Source organism: Capsicum annuum, chromosome 9 (genome assembly GCF_002878395.1).
Source record: "Capsicum annuum cultivar UCD-10X-F1 chromosome 9, UCD10Xv1.1, whole genome shotgun sequence".
Taxonomy (NCBI): domain Eukaryota; kingdom Viridiplantae; phylum Streptophyta; class Magnoliopsida; order Solanales; family Solanaceae; genus Capsicum; species Capsicum annuum.
The window spans coordinates 218,005,684-218,026,488 of record NC_061119.1 but is presented as its reverse complement, the minus strand read 5'-3'; the positions used below and the strand labels follow the sequence as shown (position 1 = coordinate 218,026,488).

Sequence of the window (20,805 nt, the reverse complement as noted above, 5' to 3'; positions counted from 1 at the left end):
TGTCTACCATATACATAAGTACTGATATGTACATACACTGACAACTACTAATACACATTCAAAATCATGAAAAAACTCAGATAATACTGCAAAACTAACAATTATATTCAAAAAAAAAAAATTCAGAAAACTCACATTGATGAAAAGAAATCAAAAAATCGAAAAATTAAAAATTTTTAAAAAAATAAAAAATTAAATAATACTCCTCCGATTTGATTTTTTGAACTACGATCAACAACTTTCCTGAGCTTCTTCATCTTAATGGGTTCGTTACGATATTTTGATCTATTTTCAACAAAATTAGGATCCTCGTAATCAAATTCTCCGGGAACGAACCCAATAACCCGATTTGTTAAGTTCACAATGATCTAACTGAGTTAATCCTAAACTAAAAGACGGAATATCATCTATTTACTAAGTAATAATGAGTGAATAGAGTACATGAAAGAACTTATTCTATAGAATTTTAAATTTTGGTAAAGTAGAAAAAGTAAATCTTACTCAAAGTCGGGGAAAAAAAGAGTTTGGAACTTGTTCTATTGAATTAACAGCATGCAAGAAATTGTTCAATCAGAATCTATTATTTTTTGGTAAAGTAGAAAAAAATAACTAACCTTGGATCTTAAAAATTACAGAATATTGAAAATGACTTTTTTGTTAGAATTGAATACAATTGAGTAAGAGTGTAAATCAAACATGATAATGAATTCAAAAATGATAACTGCTACATAATGACTCTTTGATTTTAAGCTTTGTCCAAGGAGAACAAGTTGTACAAAAATTGATAAAGTTATGTATAGGTATTTTTAGAGAGAGAAATTTAAAAAATGAGATTTTTGTAATATGTTTTGAGAGTTGAGATTTTATGTAATAACTGATACTTAAGTTGTGGCTTTGTGCAAAATTGTTAGATAAATATTCTTTTAATCATATCCCCTTATAATAACATCATTACAATCTGTTAATATCATTACATCATTATTTAAGAATGTGACCTAGTGATTACGAACTGGGTCGAGAATCATGAGATCTCTGATTCATATTTCAGGAAAGACGGAAAAAAACTAGAATCATGAGATCTCTGATTCATATTTCAGGAAAGACAAAAAAAAACTAGGTGATTCTTCCGTTTGTCTTTGTAGCAATAGCTAAAATTACCCGATAATACTTGTTGCTGGTGTGAAGTTGGCCGGTATATATCACGTGAAATTAATCGAGGTGTGCATAAACTGGCCAAACACCACTATTAACCAACATACCTAGTATATTTTCACGAAGTGAAGTTTGAAGAGGGTTAGTATACACAATCTGTACCACTACTTCCGAGGTAAAGTAGAGATGTTTTCGATAGACCCTGACTCACCATTGTCCCCCGGAAAAGAGTTTATACTCTAAAACAAGTCATCAATATTTATATAACAAATCATTTCATGAAATGAGGCATAAAATCAAAGTGCTTCTTAGTAAAAACAATGAGTCACATTGGGATAGATTACATACCCAAATTCACGTTCAAACTTAAACTGTTTAACTCTTAGAAATCTGAATCGTGCCCAATAAAATGAAACAAATTGGAATATAATTTTTTGATGAAGAACGTTGGGATAAACCCACTCGACCCTATCTGGCTCTTCCTCTCTACCCCTTTGGTCGTAAATCAAACACTCTCTTCATTCCATTTCATGTACGCATCTTAACTCGACACCGAAATATCGTCAATATTTATATGAGTATAAATCATTTCATAATACAGTTTGGCCTTCTAACTCAAGTCCCTCCATTGCCCATTGTGGCTGACTGAACAGTAGAAGCAGACAATGTAGGAGAAGATGGTCCACCACCATTCTCACCGCCACCACCATTGACAACCCCGCCTCCTCCGCCACCACGGCCGAGTAGTAATGAGTGGTTGTTGGGTTTCATAGAGTGACAAGTAGCAGTAGAAATAGCACTAGCTAAAGAAATTGGCATAAGACATAAACCTTTTCCTTGAAGATACTGCATGGCTGATCCCATATCTTCTTCCATTAGCTTTGCTACCTGGTGCAGTGGCGAAATCAGAAGTTTCGTTAAGGGTGTTCAAGATTTGTTATATACAACAACAACATACCCAGTGTATTCTCACGTAGTGGGGCCTGGGGAAGTTAGAGTAGTTTACATAGACTATATCACTACCTAACCCCCGACTCAGGACGGATAAAAGTACAAAGTTTTTTATATACGTATAAATAATAACTTTTGATCTATATATACTTCATATAATTCTTCATATACACAGTATATTTCGACGAAGGGCGTTCGATTGACCACTGACCTGGTGCTCTGTCATTGTCATGGTGTTGTCATTGTTTGTTGATGATGTTGTTCCATTGCTGATGCCTCGTGCTACATTTGCTTGTACACAATCACCTCCTCCCTGCAAAACCAAATCAATGCTTTTCAGGATTTTGCGATCTTAAATATGTCAAAGATATTCTCGCGGTCATAAAGTTCAAATCTTGAATCTTCCAAATAATTGGACAATAACGGTGAAATCATGCTTTGAAGTCTAGGAGTTTTTACAAATATCTCAAATTAATATTACAGGCAATAGGTTTACAGGTAAATATTTAGTGCATTTCTTAATATAATGTATATAAGATGAACAAAAGCTATCGAATTCATGAACACATATGTAGTGTGGGATTCTATGTGATGCGGATCTGAATTAATCGATGATTAAACATGCAGCATAATATATGTCATTCTTTTGAAATAAATAAAAATAAAAAATATTCTGCTGACACAGAATTTGAGACTATTCTGCTGACACAGAATTTGAGAGGGACAGATATAGTGTTATTAATTATTTTTTTTAATCAATGTGTCATCTCAATTTGGGACGGATAAATTGAGACGGAGGAAGTATATTTCAACTGGCCATTTGAGTCTATTTCCTTTTCCTTTTATTGGTACTTCATTAATAAGTATTTCTCTAGACTGGTTTTTTCTTTAGCCCAAGGTCTATCGAAAAAATAGAAGTGTATTCGAGATTTTGAGAGGATGGTTGTACTATTTTGAAAATACTTCGAGCGTGAGTTTACACTTCTGTATTTAAATATTTTTGAAAAAATATAACACTACTATATATGATTTAGGGAGGGGAGCTAGCATGGGTTCACGTGAACCTGCTAACTCCACCTAGATACTCCCCTGGAAACACCTTTGCTCAATTCCAAAGTAGTGGTACGGTGCATATTGCGTACATTTTACCGTTTTCAAACTTCACTTTGTGAAAATATACTGAATATCTGTAGTTGTTATAGTTGTAGTTGTAGTACTTCATTAATAATCAATTACAAATACGACAGCTATTATTCTTTAGGTGCGTTAAGGGTAAATAACCCTCTAGTGTAAGAGATCATGGATCGCACTAGATAATCCTTGTGTGACAAGAAAGACCAAAAAACATACAAAGGATTTCGAACCTGAGACTCCCATTCGGGTGATCCCTGTTCAACTAAATCGGCCACTCTAGAATGCGCATTAAGGCAATTCCTATTAGATTTTTCATATTCAGAATTCAAACTCGAAAATCTAAATCTATTTAGTGTGGAATTACTGAAATTTCAATTAAGGTATAATGATGTGGTACCTCAGAGGACCTATCAGCAACTAATGGAGCAACAGCTGCAGCACCTCCCAATCTACTCATACTCAAAACCTAAAAAAATTGGAAAAATAAAAATACTTCTTTAAACAGACTAAAAAAGAAAGTAAAATACATAAACTGAAACGAAAGAAATATTATTCTTAATGGCGGAGCTAGTCAAGGGCAAAAAGGGCTCATCGAGACCCTCTTCGCCTGAAAATTACACTGTATATAACAAATTATATCTAGAGAGATAAAATTATTGAATCTTTTTTTTTGGGGTAGGAGAAGGGGAAATGAGATTGTGAATTACGGGGTACGAATTGAACCCGTACAAATAATATTAAAGTTTAATTAGCCGACCAACTTAGCTATTAAGATTTAACACATTTATTTATGTGTTCACGTCATTAATACCCTCATAGTATTGCTGAAAGAGTACGTACTATTCGTAAAAGTTAAAATTAATTTTTGTGTATATATTTATATATATACACACATTAAGTGTATACTTCGACGTCTTAATGAAAAAACTCGAATCCATCACTGTCTAAAACTTATTTATGTGTTCACGTCATTAATATCCTCATCGGCAAGTTAAAAGTTCATATAGCCAACCAACAGAGCCATTAAAATTCACCTAGCTTAGCAAATTTATTTATGTGTTCACGTCTTTATATTTTGAATCTTTTTTACTAAAAATTTCGACTCAACCACTTATACCATAAAACACATACTATTGACAAGCCAAGTTGGATCACTAGTCAACAACTACAACCTAAGTTGCTAATGTTATCACATTCGTGTCGGATCCTTTAAAAAGACACTATTTTTGGCGAATCCAACACACATCCGTAGACATTTTTGAAGCGTCCGAACAACTTAGACTGCAACAACATTTTCCATGCAGCCAAATTTGTCTAGGATTTTCCATGCACCCAAATCCGACACGTATCCGTAGATATTTTTGAAGAATCCGACAACCAAATTGGATCACAAGTCAACAACTACAACCTAAGTTGCTCGAACTCTCCAAAAATATTGCTGCACCCGTATTGAATCCTTCAAATATACACTATTTTTGAAGAATCCGATACGCACTCATAGACATTTTTGAAGCGTCTGAGCAACTTAGACTGCAACAACATTTTCCATGCACCCAAATCCGACACGAATCCGTAGATATTTTTGAAGAGTCCGACAATCAAGTTGGATCGCAAGTCAACAACTACAACCTAAGTTGCTTGAACTTTCTAAAAATATTGTTGTACCCGTGTCGAATCCTTCAAATATACACTATTTGTCTAGGATTTTCCATGCAACCAAATCCGAAACGTATCCGTAGATATTTTTGAAGAATCCGACAACCAAGTTGGATCGCAAGTCAACAACTACAACCTAGGTTGCTCGAACTCTTCAAAAATTTTGCTGCACCCGTATCGAATCCTTCAAATATACATTATGTTTAAAGAATTCGACACGCACTTATAGACATTTTTGAAGCGTCCGAGCAGAGTCTACAACAACATTTTTCATGCACCCAAATTTGTCAACTTGGGAAGAAACATTGATCTATTTCCAATATTTTAAGTGAAAGAACAATAAATGTGGAAAGAGAAGGTGTGTGTACTTTGACTTGGAGCTGGAGGAACCTGACATAATCAATGATCTCATCTAACATTGAAGCCTTGTCTGTCTGTCATTCCATAAATCAACATCACGTTAGTAAGCAATATTATATATGATCACACAAACAACCTAAATCTCGATAATTTAGAACGTAATTATAAAAATTTTAATATTTTACATAATTATTGAAAATCTCAATTTTAAATTTATCGAGATATATAATTAACTCCTGATATATCTAACGAAAATATATTTTTTTTATAAAGATATATAATTAGCTCCCAATATATTTTTTTCAATTTTAAGTCTGACAAAATATATTATACATTTAACGAAGATATTTAAAAATACATAATTAGCTTCCGATATATTTTTGTCCATTTTAAGTCTGTCAAAATACATTATACATCTAACGAAGATATTTAAAGATACATAATTAACTTTCGATATGTTTTTTTATTTATTTTGGATCTGCCGAGATACATAATAGCTCCCGATACATTTACTGAAGATACATAATTAGTTGAGATTTTTGTATTACTTTGTAATAGTAGGACTTTTGTGTAAATATGATACGTTAAGGTATATATTTTATTTATGTTATTTTTTCACATTATACATATAGTTTCATTTTGCAATAATTACATTAGTTAAGCTAATATAATAATTTATCACAATGTCATAAGGCACAATTATTAGTGTGTATGCTAATGTTTTAGTTAATATGATTACAAGAAATAGATGGTAAACTACAAAATATCTACATACAGATCTCCTTTCTTATGCAAATTGTAATTGGTCGTCGTAGAATATAAAAAAGTAAATTTACGAAGAAACATTAAAATATCGGTTATATTTATGCATATTCTTACCTAGCTATACAATGTAAATTGTCACTTCATCACAACATATAATCAAATCAGAGATCGAATCTAAATATGACGTTTCGATATTTTAATATAAAGCATAAATTTATACGTGAAAATTCACTAAAATTACAATAAATAGTAAATTTGTATCCATGATCTTAAAAATATGCTAAATTAGTACTACATCTGCTTGTAATTTAAAATTTTGTATGTATCTCTATTTGACTTTATAGTATTACCATTTAACTAATTTCATTTAGTCAATAATCTAGAAATATTAAAATATGAGAAAGAAAGATGAAAATAATTAAAATGAACAACTGATCATTTTGGTAACATGCAATACATTGATAAGTGATCTATATTGACTAATATTAATGGATTAGGAACATTATCTTATTTTCCAGATTGATTCCAATTACTAATATAATCATTATTTAATCTTGATATGTTTCCCAATCTGACTTCAATTGGAAACGTGGACGACAAATTTGGAATGACACATAACCAATCACTAGTCTCTACAATAATAATAATTCCATTGTTAAAAACTTTAATGTATAAATTAAAATACCTTTTTTTTTTAATATTAAAATCACTACCAGAGATGTATAACATATATTTGTACATAGACTTTTAATGGTTAATCGTGATTTATTAACATGTATACTTGTAAGTTTTTACCAAAAATGTGACTCCTTCAATATTTTCGTAACTCTATAAGTTTTAACATTCGGAGATGGCGGTATGCACTGCGGTAAGTTTTTGTTGTTGTTGTTATAAGTTCTAACATTCTACAACCTTATTTAAGACCATATAAATAGAGTTTTAATATGTTGCATATGTCTTTAATTTAATTAGACCATAAATTCAGACATCATTCTTATTTTTTTTAGACTATATGACTACTCAAATTAAGCTACTTAAATTGAAACGGGTGAAATGATCATTTTCAAAAATAAAATGGTATGTTACGTTAACGATAGACTAAAATAGTGTCACATAAAATAATAAAATAAAATGAAACAAAATTAGTACATAAGAACTAATTGTGCATTAATCTTATTTAGAATCATATCTACTATTTGAATTTAAGTTATTTCATATACTACAAAATCATTGACTTTATGATATATTATTTAGTATATGAGAAGTTATTAACCCAATATTTTATTTTAAAAATCTTAAATGAATCAAGATGGAATATTAGAAACAAAAAAAATAATAATTTTAATTTATATTATTAGGAGTGAGAAATTACCTTATTGGCATTAGGTACCAACTCCTGCAAAGACTTCATTCTCTCTGCAATTCTCTCTCTCCTTAACTGCTCACAACAAAACAAATCAAAAACTCCACAAAATTAGGCATCAAATTCTAACTAACTCATCTTTATATAACAAAAAGCCCAAGAATATAGTTAAAAAAAAGAAGTTAAACGGTGAAAAATACAGTTAAAAATTATTTCAAATTTTTGAGTTTCATATTTTTTTTTTTGGAAACTCTACGAAAATCCGCAGCCGCTACACCCTCTGTCACAGCCTCTGCCCTTCGGGTGAGCACTGGATAAACCCCTCGCTGTGCAATAGCTCGCAAACCACACAGGAGATGTAAACAGCCTCTGCCCTTCGGGTGAGCACTCTGTGGTGAGCACTTGGCAAACTCCTCACTGTGCAATAGCTCGCAAACCACACAGAAGATGTAAACCGCACTAGGTAAACCCCGTGCGACGCGATCGATTGAGAAGGCATTAGGAGTGAATCGAACCCGCGACCTCCGCGCACTGAGTTTCATATTTGAACCATAAGATGTGTGAGTTTCGTAATCATTATCGACTATTTTGCCATAAGATGTGTGAGTTTCGTAATCATTATCAACTATTTATCAAAATGTAGCTCAGTTATCTGAATGATCAATGTGTGAGTTTCATAATTATCATCGACTATTTATCAAAACATAGTTCAACTATCAATTGTTTACACTTTTTTTATCTTAATAATGGTGATATTTTACGTAGAAAAAGTGAACGAAATAGCTATTAGTGATAAGAATGAGAGTCTAAGATTGCGAGCTCAAGTCATCCAGTCATCCAGGAAGCAAAAAGAATGAGAACTTTAGACAGTGACAGATTCAAGTTTGTTCATTAAGTCGAATATACACCTAACATGTGTATATGTATATACATATATATACATAAAAAAATAATTTTAACTTTTTACGAATAGTACGTACTCTTTCAGCAATGCTATGAGGATCAGTTGCTTGTCCTCTTCGAGCCCTAACTTTCTGTTGCTTTGGTTGTGCTCCTCCTCCTCCACCAGCTGAACCACCACTCACCGCCGGCGTTTGATTCGTTGTCAACGACGCCGGTGCTCCAAAACTCTGAGTCTGTATTTTCAACAGTATATCCAATGTAATCTCACAAGTGAAATCTGGGAGCTAGGGTACGTAGAACGTACACAGATCTTATGGTGAAAAAATTTATATCGTAAATAATGTATTCAATGTAATCCCACGTGTGGAATCTAGCAGGGTACATAGAATGTACACATACGTTATGGTGAAAAAATTTATCATAAACATCCCACATGTGGAATTTGAAAGGGTACGTAGTATGTACACAAACCTTATGGTGAAAAAATTATATCACGAACAATATATTTAATGTATCCCATGTTGGAATCTGGGAGGTTACGTAGAAAGTACAAAGACTGTATGGTGAAAAAAATTATATGGTAACTAATATATTCAATGTAATTTCATATGTGAAATCTGGGAGGATACGTAGAATGTACACAGATATTATGGTGACAAAATTTATATCGTAAATAATATATCCAATGTAATCCCACATGTGAAATTCGGGAGGGTACGTAGAATGTACATATACCTTATGGTGAAAAAATTTATCGTGAATAATATATCCGATGTAATTCCACGTGTGGAATCTAAAAGGGTATGTAGAATGTACACAGATCTTACGATAGAGCTCCATACAAAATGTTTGAAGTTTCCTATCTGAAAAGTACTATAAATCAAAATAATTAATAACATAAATTCCGATCAAAGAAATAATTTGATAAACTTTTAAAATTCCAATTGATTTGAATTTCGAAATCTGAAAAGTGTCACACAAATTACAAAGTAAAAATGTATAAATATGCAAACCTGAGAATGGTGAAAATGTTGAGATTGATTAGAGGTTTGACCAAGAGATCCAGCAAATCCATTGTAAAGAGCTTGAACTGAAATCTCATTTCCCTACATATATAATTAATTGAAATCATCATTAATCTACTATAATTCAAGATAATTATTAACTTAATCAAACTGTAACTCAATTGAACTATTAGTTCTAAACAACAGCTCGGTCCAGAAAAAGATTAAATCATAAGGATCTATAATACACATGCATGTAGGATAAGACTACATTTCTGTGAGATGCTATTTCAACGGCCGTAATTAAATCGTCATTAACCTACTATAAATTCAGAAAATAATTATAATCATAAACTTGATTGAACTGTTAAGTACTAATTGAAACTCACCGGATTTTCTGTAGTTAATTCGTCATTAATCTAGTGTAATTAAGCAATTAATCACTCTATTGAACTACTCCTCATTCCCAATTTTATATACTATTCAGATTTCGAAACGTGAATTGCAACATGAAATCTTCGTATGTTTTGGAACAAAATTTAAATATTAGGAAATTACGTAAAAAAAAGTGTTAATAGTATAATTCAATTCAATGTAACTCAGAATCTCAAATCCGGGAAGTGTGACATGAAATGGAGTAGTGACCTGATTTAAAGCGTCGTCGTTTTGATCTCCGGTGAGTCCTCTAGACATCAAAAGCTGCTGCTGCTGCTGCTGAAGCATCAACGCTTTGCCATTGATCTGCTGTTGCCGGAGTTTGGAAGCTAACAAAGATGAGTTGTGGTGATGATGATCATTATCGAAATTGTAGGGATGAGCATCGCCTATATCCGGCCATGGAGAAGAAGAAGAAGGAACAGAAGAGAGAATTTGTTGAAGAAAGTCGTCGTGCTCAGTTGACGAACCACCATTTTCTCCGCTGCTATGAAATGAGGAGGAGTTCATAGCTTCCATTGTTTGGTTTGTTTTTTAATTAAACTTCTTAAAATTTGGTGATGGAATGTTGTTTATATAGGTTGCTTTTATACTCACTCCCTTCCGTTGATGAAGAAAATATTAATTAAGAGATTATTTTATCAAATTAGTCTTATTAATTATATTTTAAAAATATAAATTTGATCAGTTATTTAATATTGAGGGTAGTATTAGAACAATATAAAAAAATTATGGACAACTAAATTAAAACAAATATTTTCAGGAAGAGGGTCAACTCCCCCACCCCACCCCCAAGGTCCCAAACCCCATCATTAAAAAACAGATTTGTCATATTTTTAGGAAGAATTTTATCTAATTTTTCACAAGTAAAAGTTAAATAAATTCCAAAATCTAATTATTTAGTTCAGCATACGTTCTTTCGAATAAATTACCTAATTTTTCTTTCAACTATATATATCACCTAAGTTTACACGGAATCTTCTAGATAGAACACTTAATTGGGATGAGATGTAATTAAATAAGAATAGTAATTTTAATTAGATATTGTAAGTTAAGTAGACTTAATTTGTCATTTTTGCTCACATAGATGAGCTTATTGAGGTAATGCTATCTTTCGAAAACATATATGTCAAGTAACTCTATTTATCAAGAAAAAAATTAATAGTTACAATTTGGACCTCAACTTGATTGACTATTAAGTTACACCCTTAAATGCAGTAAATTTTATTCATTAACTGTCTAAAAATAGTAGATGAGCCCAATGATTTTTATACGGTCAAAATTATTTTTATATATATATAGTAGATGTTAAACCCCCTTCGATTAGTCCGTATGTTTACTTCTGAACCCCTCAATGAAAATCCTGGCGCCGCCACTGGTTACACTATTGCAATTGTCATTTTCCATAAGGGGAGGCGAGATAATAACCATGAGGTCCTAATTAGTAATTTCTTGATCATGATTGTCAAATGATCTCCAATTCTATAATCTTGGATATTATGAGGAAAAATTGAAACTTCAAATATAGTTGAACGAACTTTTGGATATGGTAGAAAAAAGGAGACAATTCAAACATTAGTTATAAACAATGACATATTCAAGTGTAATTTCACAAATGTAATCCTGAGAGGATAAAGTGTACGTAGTCGTAGACCTTTTCACATATTATTTTCGAAAAAACCTCGGCTCAAGTAACAACAAAACATATAATAAAGAATTCATGACATGGCTAATTATGTAACAACAATATAATATAACAACGATGAGGCTAGTACTAATGCTACTGTTATACAAAAATATTACAGTAGTAATTAATTTAAAAGATTTTGCTTCCTTATAAGTCTCTTGATATGATTCTCTTCCTGTTTTTAAGATCTCATTGTTCATACAATGAACATAGCTTATGTACAAGAAAATCAAGTAGTTATAAGAAAACATAGCCTCTTTATACAATTCATGGTGGATCTAGAATTTCGTTTACATGAACTCAATAACTTCTTTTTAGATTAATATATTGTGAACTTAATTATTATTATTTTATTTTCCAAAAAAGCTTATATTTACCTAACTGTCCTAACAATATGGAGAAAATCTAGCCTCTTGCATTATCAATTACATGTTTTCTCAACAACAACAATAATAATAATAATAATAATAATAATCAATTACATGTTTTAATTAATTTGGAAACTTTCAAATAAAATTACTTCATTTTAGATTATCAAATGAGGATAGCTATAAATATTGAAAGTTGTAAACTAGAAAAGTTTATCTTGTAATGTTTCCCACTAGTATAGTTGTCAAAAAAAGATAAAAGAGGCAAAATTAAAGCAAATATAGAAAATGAGAAAAGTATCAAGAGAATGTTATATATAGGTCATTGAAGCAAATCAAGAAACAAAAAGAATTGGGTAGGGATGGCTAAAAGTAAAGAGATTAAAAGCTGTCTGTTCCACAATAACTAATTAAATATTTTAGTCAACTCTTACAACTTATAATGATTTTATTGTATTTTCTAGATAAATAAACAATACAGTAGTTATTTAGAGATAAAATAAGAAATTTCGAGTGCGTATATGCTGAATATCCACCATAAGAGAATATTACAGATTTTGAGGAAGTTGGATATTCAATAATTATGCAAGACCCGTTAAAGGTGATGATATCAAAAGATAAAAAGAAAACACAAAGGCTTTGTTTGTTGTCTTGAAGAAATTTACTGATCACTTCTTTTTAAGGACTAAAGCAATAAAGTTAAAACAAGAAGAAAAGTATAATCGAACAAGTGGAGTCCGAAGAGAGTAGAATGTACACGGACCTTACCCCTACCTTTGTGATAGAGAGATTGTTTCCGGTAGACCCCTCGGCTCATCAATACCTTCCTGGTGAAAAAGAATCCCAAGAACTTCATGATATCATCTTTGATGATAAACCAATATTTATTTTGTAAAGAATTTCAAATTAAATCCATTACAAGTATTGACAACTTTTATAAATTACACCTTTTGCTAAGTTACAACAGAGAGTCAGAGACAAAGAACATACTTTGCATCGTTTTAGTGAGGCAAGACCACAATATTGTACAGTGAGTAAAGAGAGTTGTCTAGTTTTGAGATTGAGATCCTGCTTCTTCTTCCTTCCTCTCTATCAATTTCACAAAATTGCCAACTATTGTCTTGCCTTCAGTTGTGATGATGCTTTCAGGATGGAATTGTACCCCCTATGTTACCAAAGCAAGAATAAGTGCACACATACCCGGTGTTGATGCCACGGTTAAAGTTATGCCCTAAGTTTAAAATCTATGCATATCTACCCACTTCCGAACAAAACTTTAGACATGACATGCGGTATCTGAGGTGAGTCGAAGTTTCATATGGCTAAGTTTAGGCGTTTCTACTTGAAGTTCAAGGACTTTTGCATTAGTATTTGCTTGAAGTTCATGCACAGAATTCAATCATTTGTTTGAGTCCTAAGTGAGTATAGGTGCAAAAATAAGGTACCCCAGTTCAGAAGGTTGTAGATCCTAGAATATGATAAAACTTATTGATAACTATCTTCCTTTTATCAGTTCACGTCACCAATACAACATTTTATAAATTTTAAATTTCTCCAACGAGGCAAATAGACAGCTCAGAGTTATGAATCCATGGCAGAACGCTAACAGCACTAATTTTGTGCATAAAGGATGGAAAATTTTACCTGTATGTGTCTGTAAACTTTGTGACGAGCAGCCATGATAAGACCATCTTCTGTCCATGCAGTTATCTCAAGGGCGTCTTGGGGGAAAGTGGCCTTGTCTATTACCAGACTGTGGTATCTACCGGCTGTGAATGGGCTGAAACAGAATACAAAGTGTTCTACTTATTTTAAGACAGCAGAAGTGGCACTGATATTCCAAGAATTTGTTAGACTGGCATATTCAAGGTAGAATTAAGATTCGCCTGAAGTAATTAAGTGCGTGGATGGGGAATTGACGGGATACAAAATGTTATAATAGTGCTTGATATGTAAGCGAAGATCCCAGCAAGTCAACTCAACATCTCATCTTTCTGGAAGAATAGCTATTTCTTCCTTAGTTGTGCCTCTGAATCATGTGAGGATCAATAAAACAACTCTAGTGTTGATTCCTCCATAAGCCATACGAACCCTCTCACTAATTAACTCTCCCCTAGGTCAAGTATCCATGACTGAGTATGTTGCTCGGAATCTCAAAAAATGTTGCCAAACCCGTGGCAGATCCTACAGAAAAGAACTAATGTCCGAGCAACACATGACTATGCTACCAGCCAAATTGACGCCACGGGATCTTTCTTCATCAAGAAAGCTCAAGCATACATGACAGTGACGACGTAAGATTCAAACAAAGCAGTTCTCAACTCTCAGGAAATTAATGATAATCAAGGGTCATTGCAGCAAGCTCATGACTCCTCAAATCTGCCAGAAAAAAATTACTCAAACCCAGAGAACAAAGATGGGGATAGTGCCGAGGACGATAAAGAAATATAAGGGGTTTTGGACTGAAAATGAGATATGAAATGACTGTTCAAACTTCTGATTTTATGGTTGTTTTCTTACTATCAGGCTCATACTTATCATCCACGAACTCTGAAGTCACTTCAGAAACTGACCACATGATACGCAAGAACATCTTTGAAGCTATTTTTCATGAAATTTACGGGAGAGGAAGCATACATGTGGATCAGCCAGAGTATTCTCAAAGTGGTTTTTCTGGACATGAACTTATGGCAGCCACAAATTAGTTGAGCATAAGACATGTTTTCTTTTTGATAGGTAAGACAACATGGGGTTCTTCAAGGTGGAAACAGCTGAAATGGAGTAAACAACTAACCCACAGAAGGGCCAGAGTTCAGATATTTATATTGAAAAAGATGGCACCGAGGTTGAAGTTACTCCAAGTGTACACGATGATGAAGAGGAAACCATGTGAAAAGCCGTTAGTGAAGTTACCAGTTCCAATGAAGTAGACGAGGAAAAAATTGAAGGTCCTAATGAGCAGATCCAGAGGGTTCAACCTCTTGATAAGAAGGTCCTAATCAAGAAAACCAGAGACCATCCATCCTTGATTCATTGCTTGATGAGATTTCACGCATTTCTGCAAACGAGATGGGTGCTCATTCAAGCTACAGATTTGATCAAGGGGAGACTGACTACCAAGGTTGAGCAGGTCCAGAAAATCTCACAGGAAGCAATGGAGAAGACAAACTAGAGAAGACACAATTAAAAAGACCAGAAGAAACTAACTGGAGGTTGGAAGATCGTGACACAGGATTTGAAACCAGCAGTTTTGGCATTGAAATAGAGTCTGCGAATGAAGTCCAGAAATTGGACAGTATAACACAGTTATCACTGGAGTTTCTCCAGCTTTAGTGCTTTTGGCATCTCTGGTTATCATCTAAGTTTCAAGGAAAGCAAGAGCTTCTATTGAAGCTCCCCCAAGCGGGGATACTCAACCCAGTTTTGCTAGTGCTGAAGGAGAACTCTTAAGAGGGGCAAACTGAAACTTCTTAGGTTTATCTTTGCACGAACTATTGGATGGTTGGTCAAAAAGTTTAGCAATTCTCCTGAGAATTCCAGTACCAGCCTGAAGAGTTTGAGTTGAGACACTTAAGGTAGTACTACCGCACAGTGTTCAAGTAGGGAACCTTGAGAGAACACCTACCATTGAATCCATTACACAAGCTTGAATATTGCTGGTCCAAAGAAAGAAGCATCGGAAGAGATTAGCCACATAAGTGCACCAAAAGTTGAACCGCTTGGGGGGGCGGTGGTTGGAGATCAGCAGCTCTATTAGAAGCTTTGTTAGGAAAAAACAATTGAAGCAGCAAGGAGCAACACTTTTTTAGCTACAGGAAAAGAATCATAAGGTCATTCTTCTTTACAACCTACTCATCCATCTATTCTGGATCACTCTATATAACAGATTCTACATCTCATGGAAGCTTTACAGCTGAAAGAAGGTCTTAAAGAAAAGGCAGTGAGAAAAAGGTGGTACCGAAGTCGAGAGAGTGCTGTTAGAGCCCCCGCCACGTAATCGAGTTGAATGCAAGATTATGCTGCTGTGTCCCTTGAGTATCTATTATACAAGTTATTGTTGGTCCAGTGGAAGCAGCATCTCTGTTGTTTCATAGTCTTTGGACCTCATTAAATTAAATTATAGGGATGATATAGCTTGTACCAAGTGCAAAGACAAATAATTGAAACACACAGGAATGCCGATCTTACGTTTCAAGGGAGAATGCCCTTATCTTGATACCAAAATAATCAGAAAGACCAAACTCAATTTGTTCAGACAAATTTCTAATCATTATAAGATAAAGGAGAGCTTACTTTGATAGCCCTGCAAATAGGCCATCTTCCCCACCTTCATTAAAATATACGGGGGAGCTTTTTCCATGCATCACCCCATATGGAGAACGCACAACCTTTCCTGCAAAGAAATAAATGCACATCAAGGAGAATTAGGGAAGTGAAGAACACACGATTGACTAGTTGAATAACAAGAAAGAAAAAAGTAGAGCTTTTAACAGTCAACTTAACAATAATCCCAGATGACGGTCAAACTCAAAACTTTGGATACATTTTCAACTATTTTTTTTCACAACCCAGCTGAACACCTACTATCTCTCATGAGCACAGGTACTGGATAACCACCAACACTTAGGAAGATAGAAATAAATCGCCTAATGTATTAAAACACTTTTAAAACCTAATTATTTTTTGTTTTATTAGATGGAATAGAGACAAACTGTTCATCAGATAGGCCAAACTTATTGAAACAAAAGCACCAATTACTGTTAATTCAATCACCAACCTCCAAAAGCCTCTCCCATGCATTGCAAACCCATACAAACACCAAATAACGGAACAGTTGGTCCAAGTTCCAGTACGGTCTGCAGTGATATCCCTGAATCCTGAGGTGTACCTATTCCCAAATAAAAATAGATTGGCAAGTATCGATAATTCCATAAGTTCCAGATACGGGAAATGATAACTTAATATATTTGGGTGACTTCTCTGACCTGGTCCAGGTGAAATTAATATTCCCCTTGGATTTTTCCTACAAAATATTAAAGAAAAACCACATGGTAACTTAATCAGGTTTAAGGAGTCAGAAAAGAAAACTCATTTTTTTCCAGGTCCAAAGAAAAGCATAAAATCCCCTTATATTTTTTTTGATAACCGTGGTATCCGGGCCAGCTAGAGCACCTCGACTAAATCCACGGGATACTTGCCACCTCCCACCAGCAACAAATATCAGGTAACTCTGTCCACCAAGGCTAGAACAGATGGAAAGAAAATACCTAGTGTTTGTCTCTGCTGGGAATTAAACCTGAGACCTCATGGTCATCCCAACTACATTGAACCACTAAGCCACACCCTTGGGTGCCAAAATCCCCTTATATTTTTGGGAGAAAAAAAATTCTCCTTGCAATTAAATTTACTTTCTAATCTTTTCCTCATTATGATTTATCAATATTAAATATGCATCTTGTTCCAAAGATGATCCCCTCTAGATCATGTAAAACTGAACTGCAGAAATAAACTAGAAATTATGGATCATTTGAATTAAAAACAGGCATACTATAGTGCAATTGCATCTCATTTTTTGAGAAACTTAGCAACTCATTTGTCCTTTCTTGTTTTCTTATCTACATGTTAACTAAAAGAGAGGATGTGGTTGGTATAATTCAAACAGGGAACCTGCTTATTACCACCCCAACTAACAAGTAAAGAAAAACGGTTAAAATGACTGTATATTTAATGGGTGATTTTGTTTCCTTTCTACTTGCACTCTCAAACGTTTCCATCCAGTTCTCTGGGTTTTTTTTAGCAGTCTATACTATTCTTCATTATATTCCGTTAGATTTTATGAAAATAAGATTTTGCACACACGTGTGTACCCAAGAAATTAAAGTTCATTTGAATTAATAATACCATTACATCCATTCAATTTGAAAGTGATCATGGGTGGACCAACAACATACAAAAAAGACCAATAGAAGCAGGCTAAATCTAACAGTTAACAAAGGTAAGGCAGAGCTGCAGAAGCCAAATGTTTCAAATATAAATTTTGTCGATTCAAGTCGAACCTAAAGGGAAATCTTAGTAGCTCAGTTAGTTGACTACATGAACTTTCACATTGTAGGTAACCGTCCAATTCCCACCTTGTAATCCCCTATCCCCCCCACACCCACACACCCCGAAAAACAAAAAAGAAAAGTCTTAACTTAAAGGTGCGTGATCCCCATAGTAACATGTATGTGCTAGCTTTCACTTAGTGAAGCTGAATATTGTAGCTATACTCAACAGCTAGACCAAAAAAAGTTGCTCCTATAAAACAAAAAGTGAACTTTGTTACTTACTTCTTCAGTTCATCCACAGTAAGCTCGTCGTTCCGATAAACCTCGAAATTGCATCCAAGCTCTCCCATATACTTTGGGAGGGAAAAAACAAATTAAGAAATGCCAAAACAAACAATTGTCCACATTTCTTAATATTCCAAAATCATTATAAGGCTCCAACTTCAATGTACTTCAAAACAATAAAGAAAAATGAAGAGCAAAACCAAGACAAACTAATTTGGAAACGTTTAGCCATGGAATTTTTTTCCTTTCAACCCCGGAAAACACATTTGGCCATAAAACTGAAATCCTGAAGTTTCAGAAATTTGAAAAACACCAAAAAGCTGCTTCAACTTTTTTCACTCCAAATTACTCACGAAAATAAAAAACAACTCCAATTTGTATTCATGGCCAAACACAATCCCAATTTTCAATTCATCTCTCACTTAGAAAACAAAAACCACTTTTTTCAAGTACTCACAATTTTCATGGCCAAACGCCCCCTAGAAAGTAATTGCTTTTAACTTTATAAGCTAAGACAATAATTATATACATTTGACAATGCTCAAAAATCAGTTGAATTCTCAAGTTTCAAAATACTGCAAAATCATCACCAACCAGCAAAATTATTAAGAAAACTAAGATAACAATTCCATAAATTTCTCAATGTTCAGGAATCAACTTCATTCTCCACATTCTCTATATATCTAAATTACTAAAACAATTCTTTGGCAACCAAAGGTGCGGCCTAGTGGTTAATGAAGTAAGTTGAGAATCATGAGGTCTCACGTCCAAACCCCAATATAAACGAAAAAGAAAAACACTAGGTGATTTCTTTCTGGATAGATAAGAGTTACTTGGTATCTGTTGTTGCTAGTGGGAGGTGACGCATATCCCGTGGAATTAATTGAGTGAGGTTATTAAAAAAAAATCGATTCTTTGATTCAAAATTAGAAAAATTGAGCATACCTAACAAAAAAATCAAAATTACACTAATAAAGCAAAAGAAAAGGAATACTAAAACAAATAGTCTCCACATTTTTCTATATTCAAAAATCAATACTTTGATTCAAACTTAGAAAGATTGAGCAGAAGTTTGATTAACTACATAACAAAATTACAAAAATTAAGCAAAAAAAAGAATACTAAAACAAATTATCTCCACATTTTTCTACATGCATAAATCAATTCTTTGACTCAAACTCAGAAAGATTGAACATTTTTCTATCTTTCGAAGCCGCTTCATACTTCTTATTTGGAGAAAAGAGCTTCCATAGCCAGAGCTGGAGCTGCCGAGAATTCGCAAAGCTTGGTTTTCGGGGCAAAGAGAGATGTGATTTTGCTGTTTATGCGAATGAATGATTGTGGATTGTGAAGAGGACGGAGGAGTAATAATTATCAATTTTTATTAACTATACATCAAAAGTACATGAATAAAGCCAAAAAATTACTGAAAACAAATAATTTCCACAATTTTCTACAATCAAAAATCACTTTTTTGTTTCAAACTTGGGAAAATTGAGCAAAATTTTGATTAACTATACTCCAAAATCACTGAAAAACAAATAATCTCCACATTTTTCTACAATCAAAACTCAATTTTTTGTTTCAAACTTGGAGAAAAATTGAGCAAAATTTTTATTAACTATACAAAAAAATCACTGTAAAACAAATAATCTCCGCATTTTTCTACAATCGAAAATCAATTGTTTTCTTCAACATTAAGAGTAAGGAGCCTACATGGCAGAGATTATAGTTGAAGCTATCATAATTATCAATAACAACAATCAGACTCTTCTTAATTCAACACAACTAACTGAACTATTCTGCGATACTTCTCATTCGGAGCAACCAGCCGCCGAGAAGAGATGTCCTTTTGTTGTTGCTGTGAATGAGGGCGGAGAATAACAACTATCAATTTTCATTCACTATACAATTTTTTGATTCAAATTTAGAAAAACTGAGCTAAATTTTGATTCAATATACATCAAAAGTACACAAATAAATCAAATTCAACTAAAATTGAGCAAAACTTTCATTAACTATACAACAAACAAATAATCTCCGCGTTTTTCTATAATGAAAAATCAATATTTTGATTCAACATTAGGAGTAACGAGCATACCTGACAGAGATTATAAGTGAAGCTATCATAATTATCAATAACAATAATCGGACTCTTCTTAATCCTTTGACCATTATCCTTTTCAGATAATTCAACGCAACTAACTGAACTATTCTGCGATACAGAAATCGCCGACTTCGTCGTTTGTAGCCGTTTTAAGCTTCTCATTCGCAGAATAGCGCCGCCGGAGCCGGAGCTGCCGAGGAGAGATGTGTTTTTGTTGTTGACGTGAATGATGGCGGATTGTGAAGAGGACGGCGGAGGATAAATTATTCCGGCCATTGAAACGGTGTCGTTTGTCTGATCGGCGCCGGAGATTTGCGGCGGCGGTAAAGGGAGGTGGGAAGAGTGAGAGATTGTATAAGTGTTTATCAATGGAAAACTGAAATAGAAAATCTCATATTTATAATTTTAGTAATTTGTTAATTTGGTACACTGTAATTATTAAATATAAATATAAATATATGTTTATATATATATATGGTTTTTTTATATTGTTATATAAAAATAATTTTAATTAATATAAATATAATCGACTAAATTTTTCATTATTTTTTTTTTGCTTTTACACTTTTTGATCTTGACTTTCGGAGT

The 20,805-nt window shown here is 33.3% G+C and overlaps 2 protein-coding genes and 1 long non-coding RNA gene across 4 annotated transcripts; all 3 read right to left on the bottom strand.

Moving 5' to 3' along the window:
- Window positions 1-1,426: 1,426 nt before the first annotated feature.
- Window positions 1,427-10,381, bottom strand: LOC107840824 (bHLH transcription factor RHL1). Its single transcript, XM_016684756.2, has 8 exons — window positions 9,934-10,381; window positions 9,298-9,390; window positions 8,362-8,517; window positions 7,391-7,456; window positions 5,262-5,327; window positions 3,635-3,703; window positions 2,315-2,416; window positions 1,427-2,040 (listed from the first exon to the last, which is right to left on the bottom strand). Exons 1-8 carry the CDS (start codon window positions 10,240-10,242, stop codon window positions 1,768-1,770), a joined length of 1,134 nt encoding a protein of 377 aa, XP_016540242.2. The 5' UTR covers window positions 10,243-10,381; the 3' UTR covers window positions 1,427-1,767.
- Window positions 10,382-12,173: 1,792 nt separating this feature from the next.
- On the bottom strand, window positions 12,174-20,594 carry LOC107840825 (anthranilate synthase beta subunit 2, chloroplastic). Of its 2 annotated transcripts, XR_001665314.2 has the most exons (8): window positions 20,212-20,594; window positions 18,108-18,178; window positions 16,764-16,801; window positions 16,556-16,666; window positions 16,072-16,171; window positions 13,423-13,558; window positions 12,769-12,943; window positions 12,174-12,605 (listed from the first exon to the last, which is right to left on the bottom strand). XR_001665314.2 is itself a non-coding variant. In XM_016684757.2 (7 exons), the coding sequence occupies exons 1-7, from the start codon at window positions 20,491-20,493 to the stop codon at window positions 12,827-12,829; spliced, it is 855 nt and encodes a 284-aa protein (XP_016540243.1). In that variant the 5' UTR covers window positions 20,494-20,594; the 3' UTR covers window positions 12,644-12,826. The 2 variants fall into 2 exon arrangements, 1 of the variants encoding a protein (XP_016540243.1); XM_016684757.2 differs by lacking the exon at window positions 12,174-12,605 and having other exon boundaries at window positions 12,644-12,943.
- LOC124887262 lies at window positions 14,514-16,065 on the bottom strand. Its single transcript, XR_007044653.1, has 2 exons — window positions 15,737-16,065; window positions 14,514-15,587 (listed from the first exon to the last, which is right to left on the bottom strand). It is a non-coding gene; the product is annotated as an uncharacterized LOC124887262 (long non-coding RNA).
- Window positions 20,595-20,805: the final 211 nt, after the last annotated feature.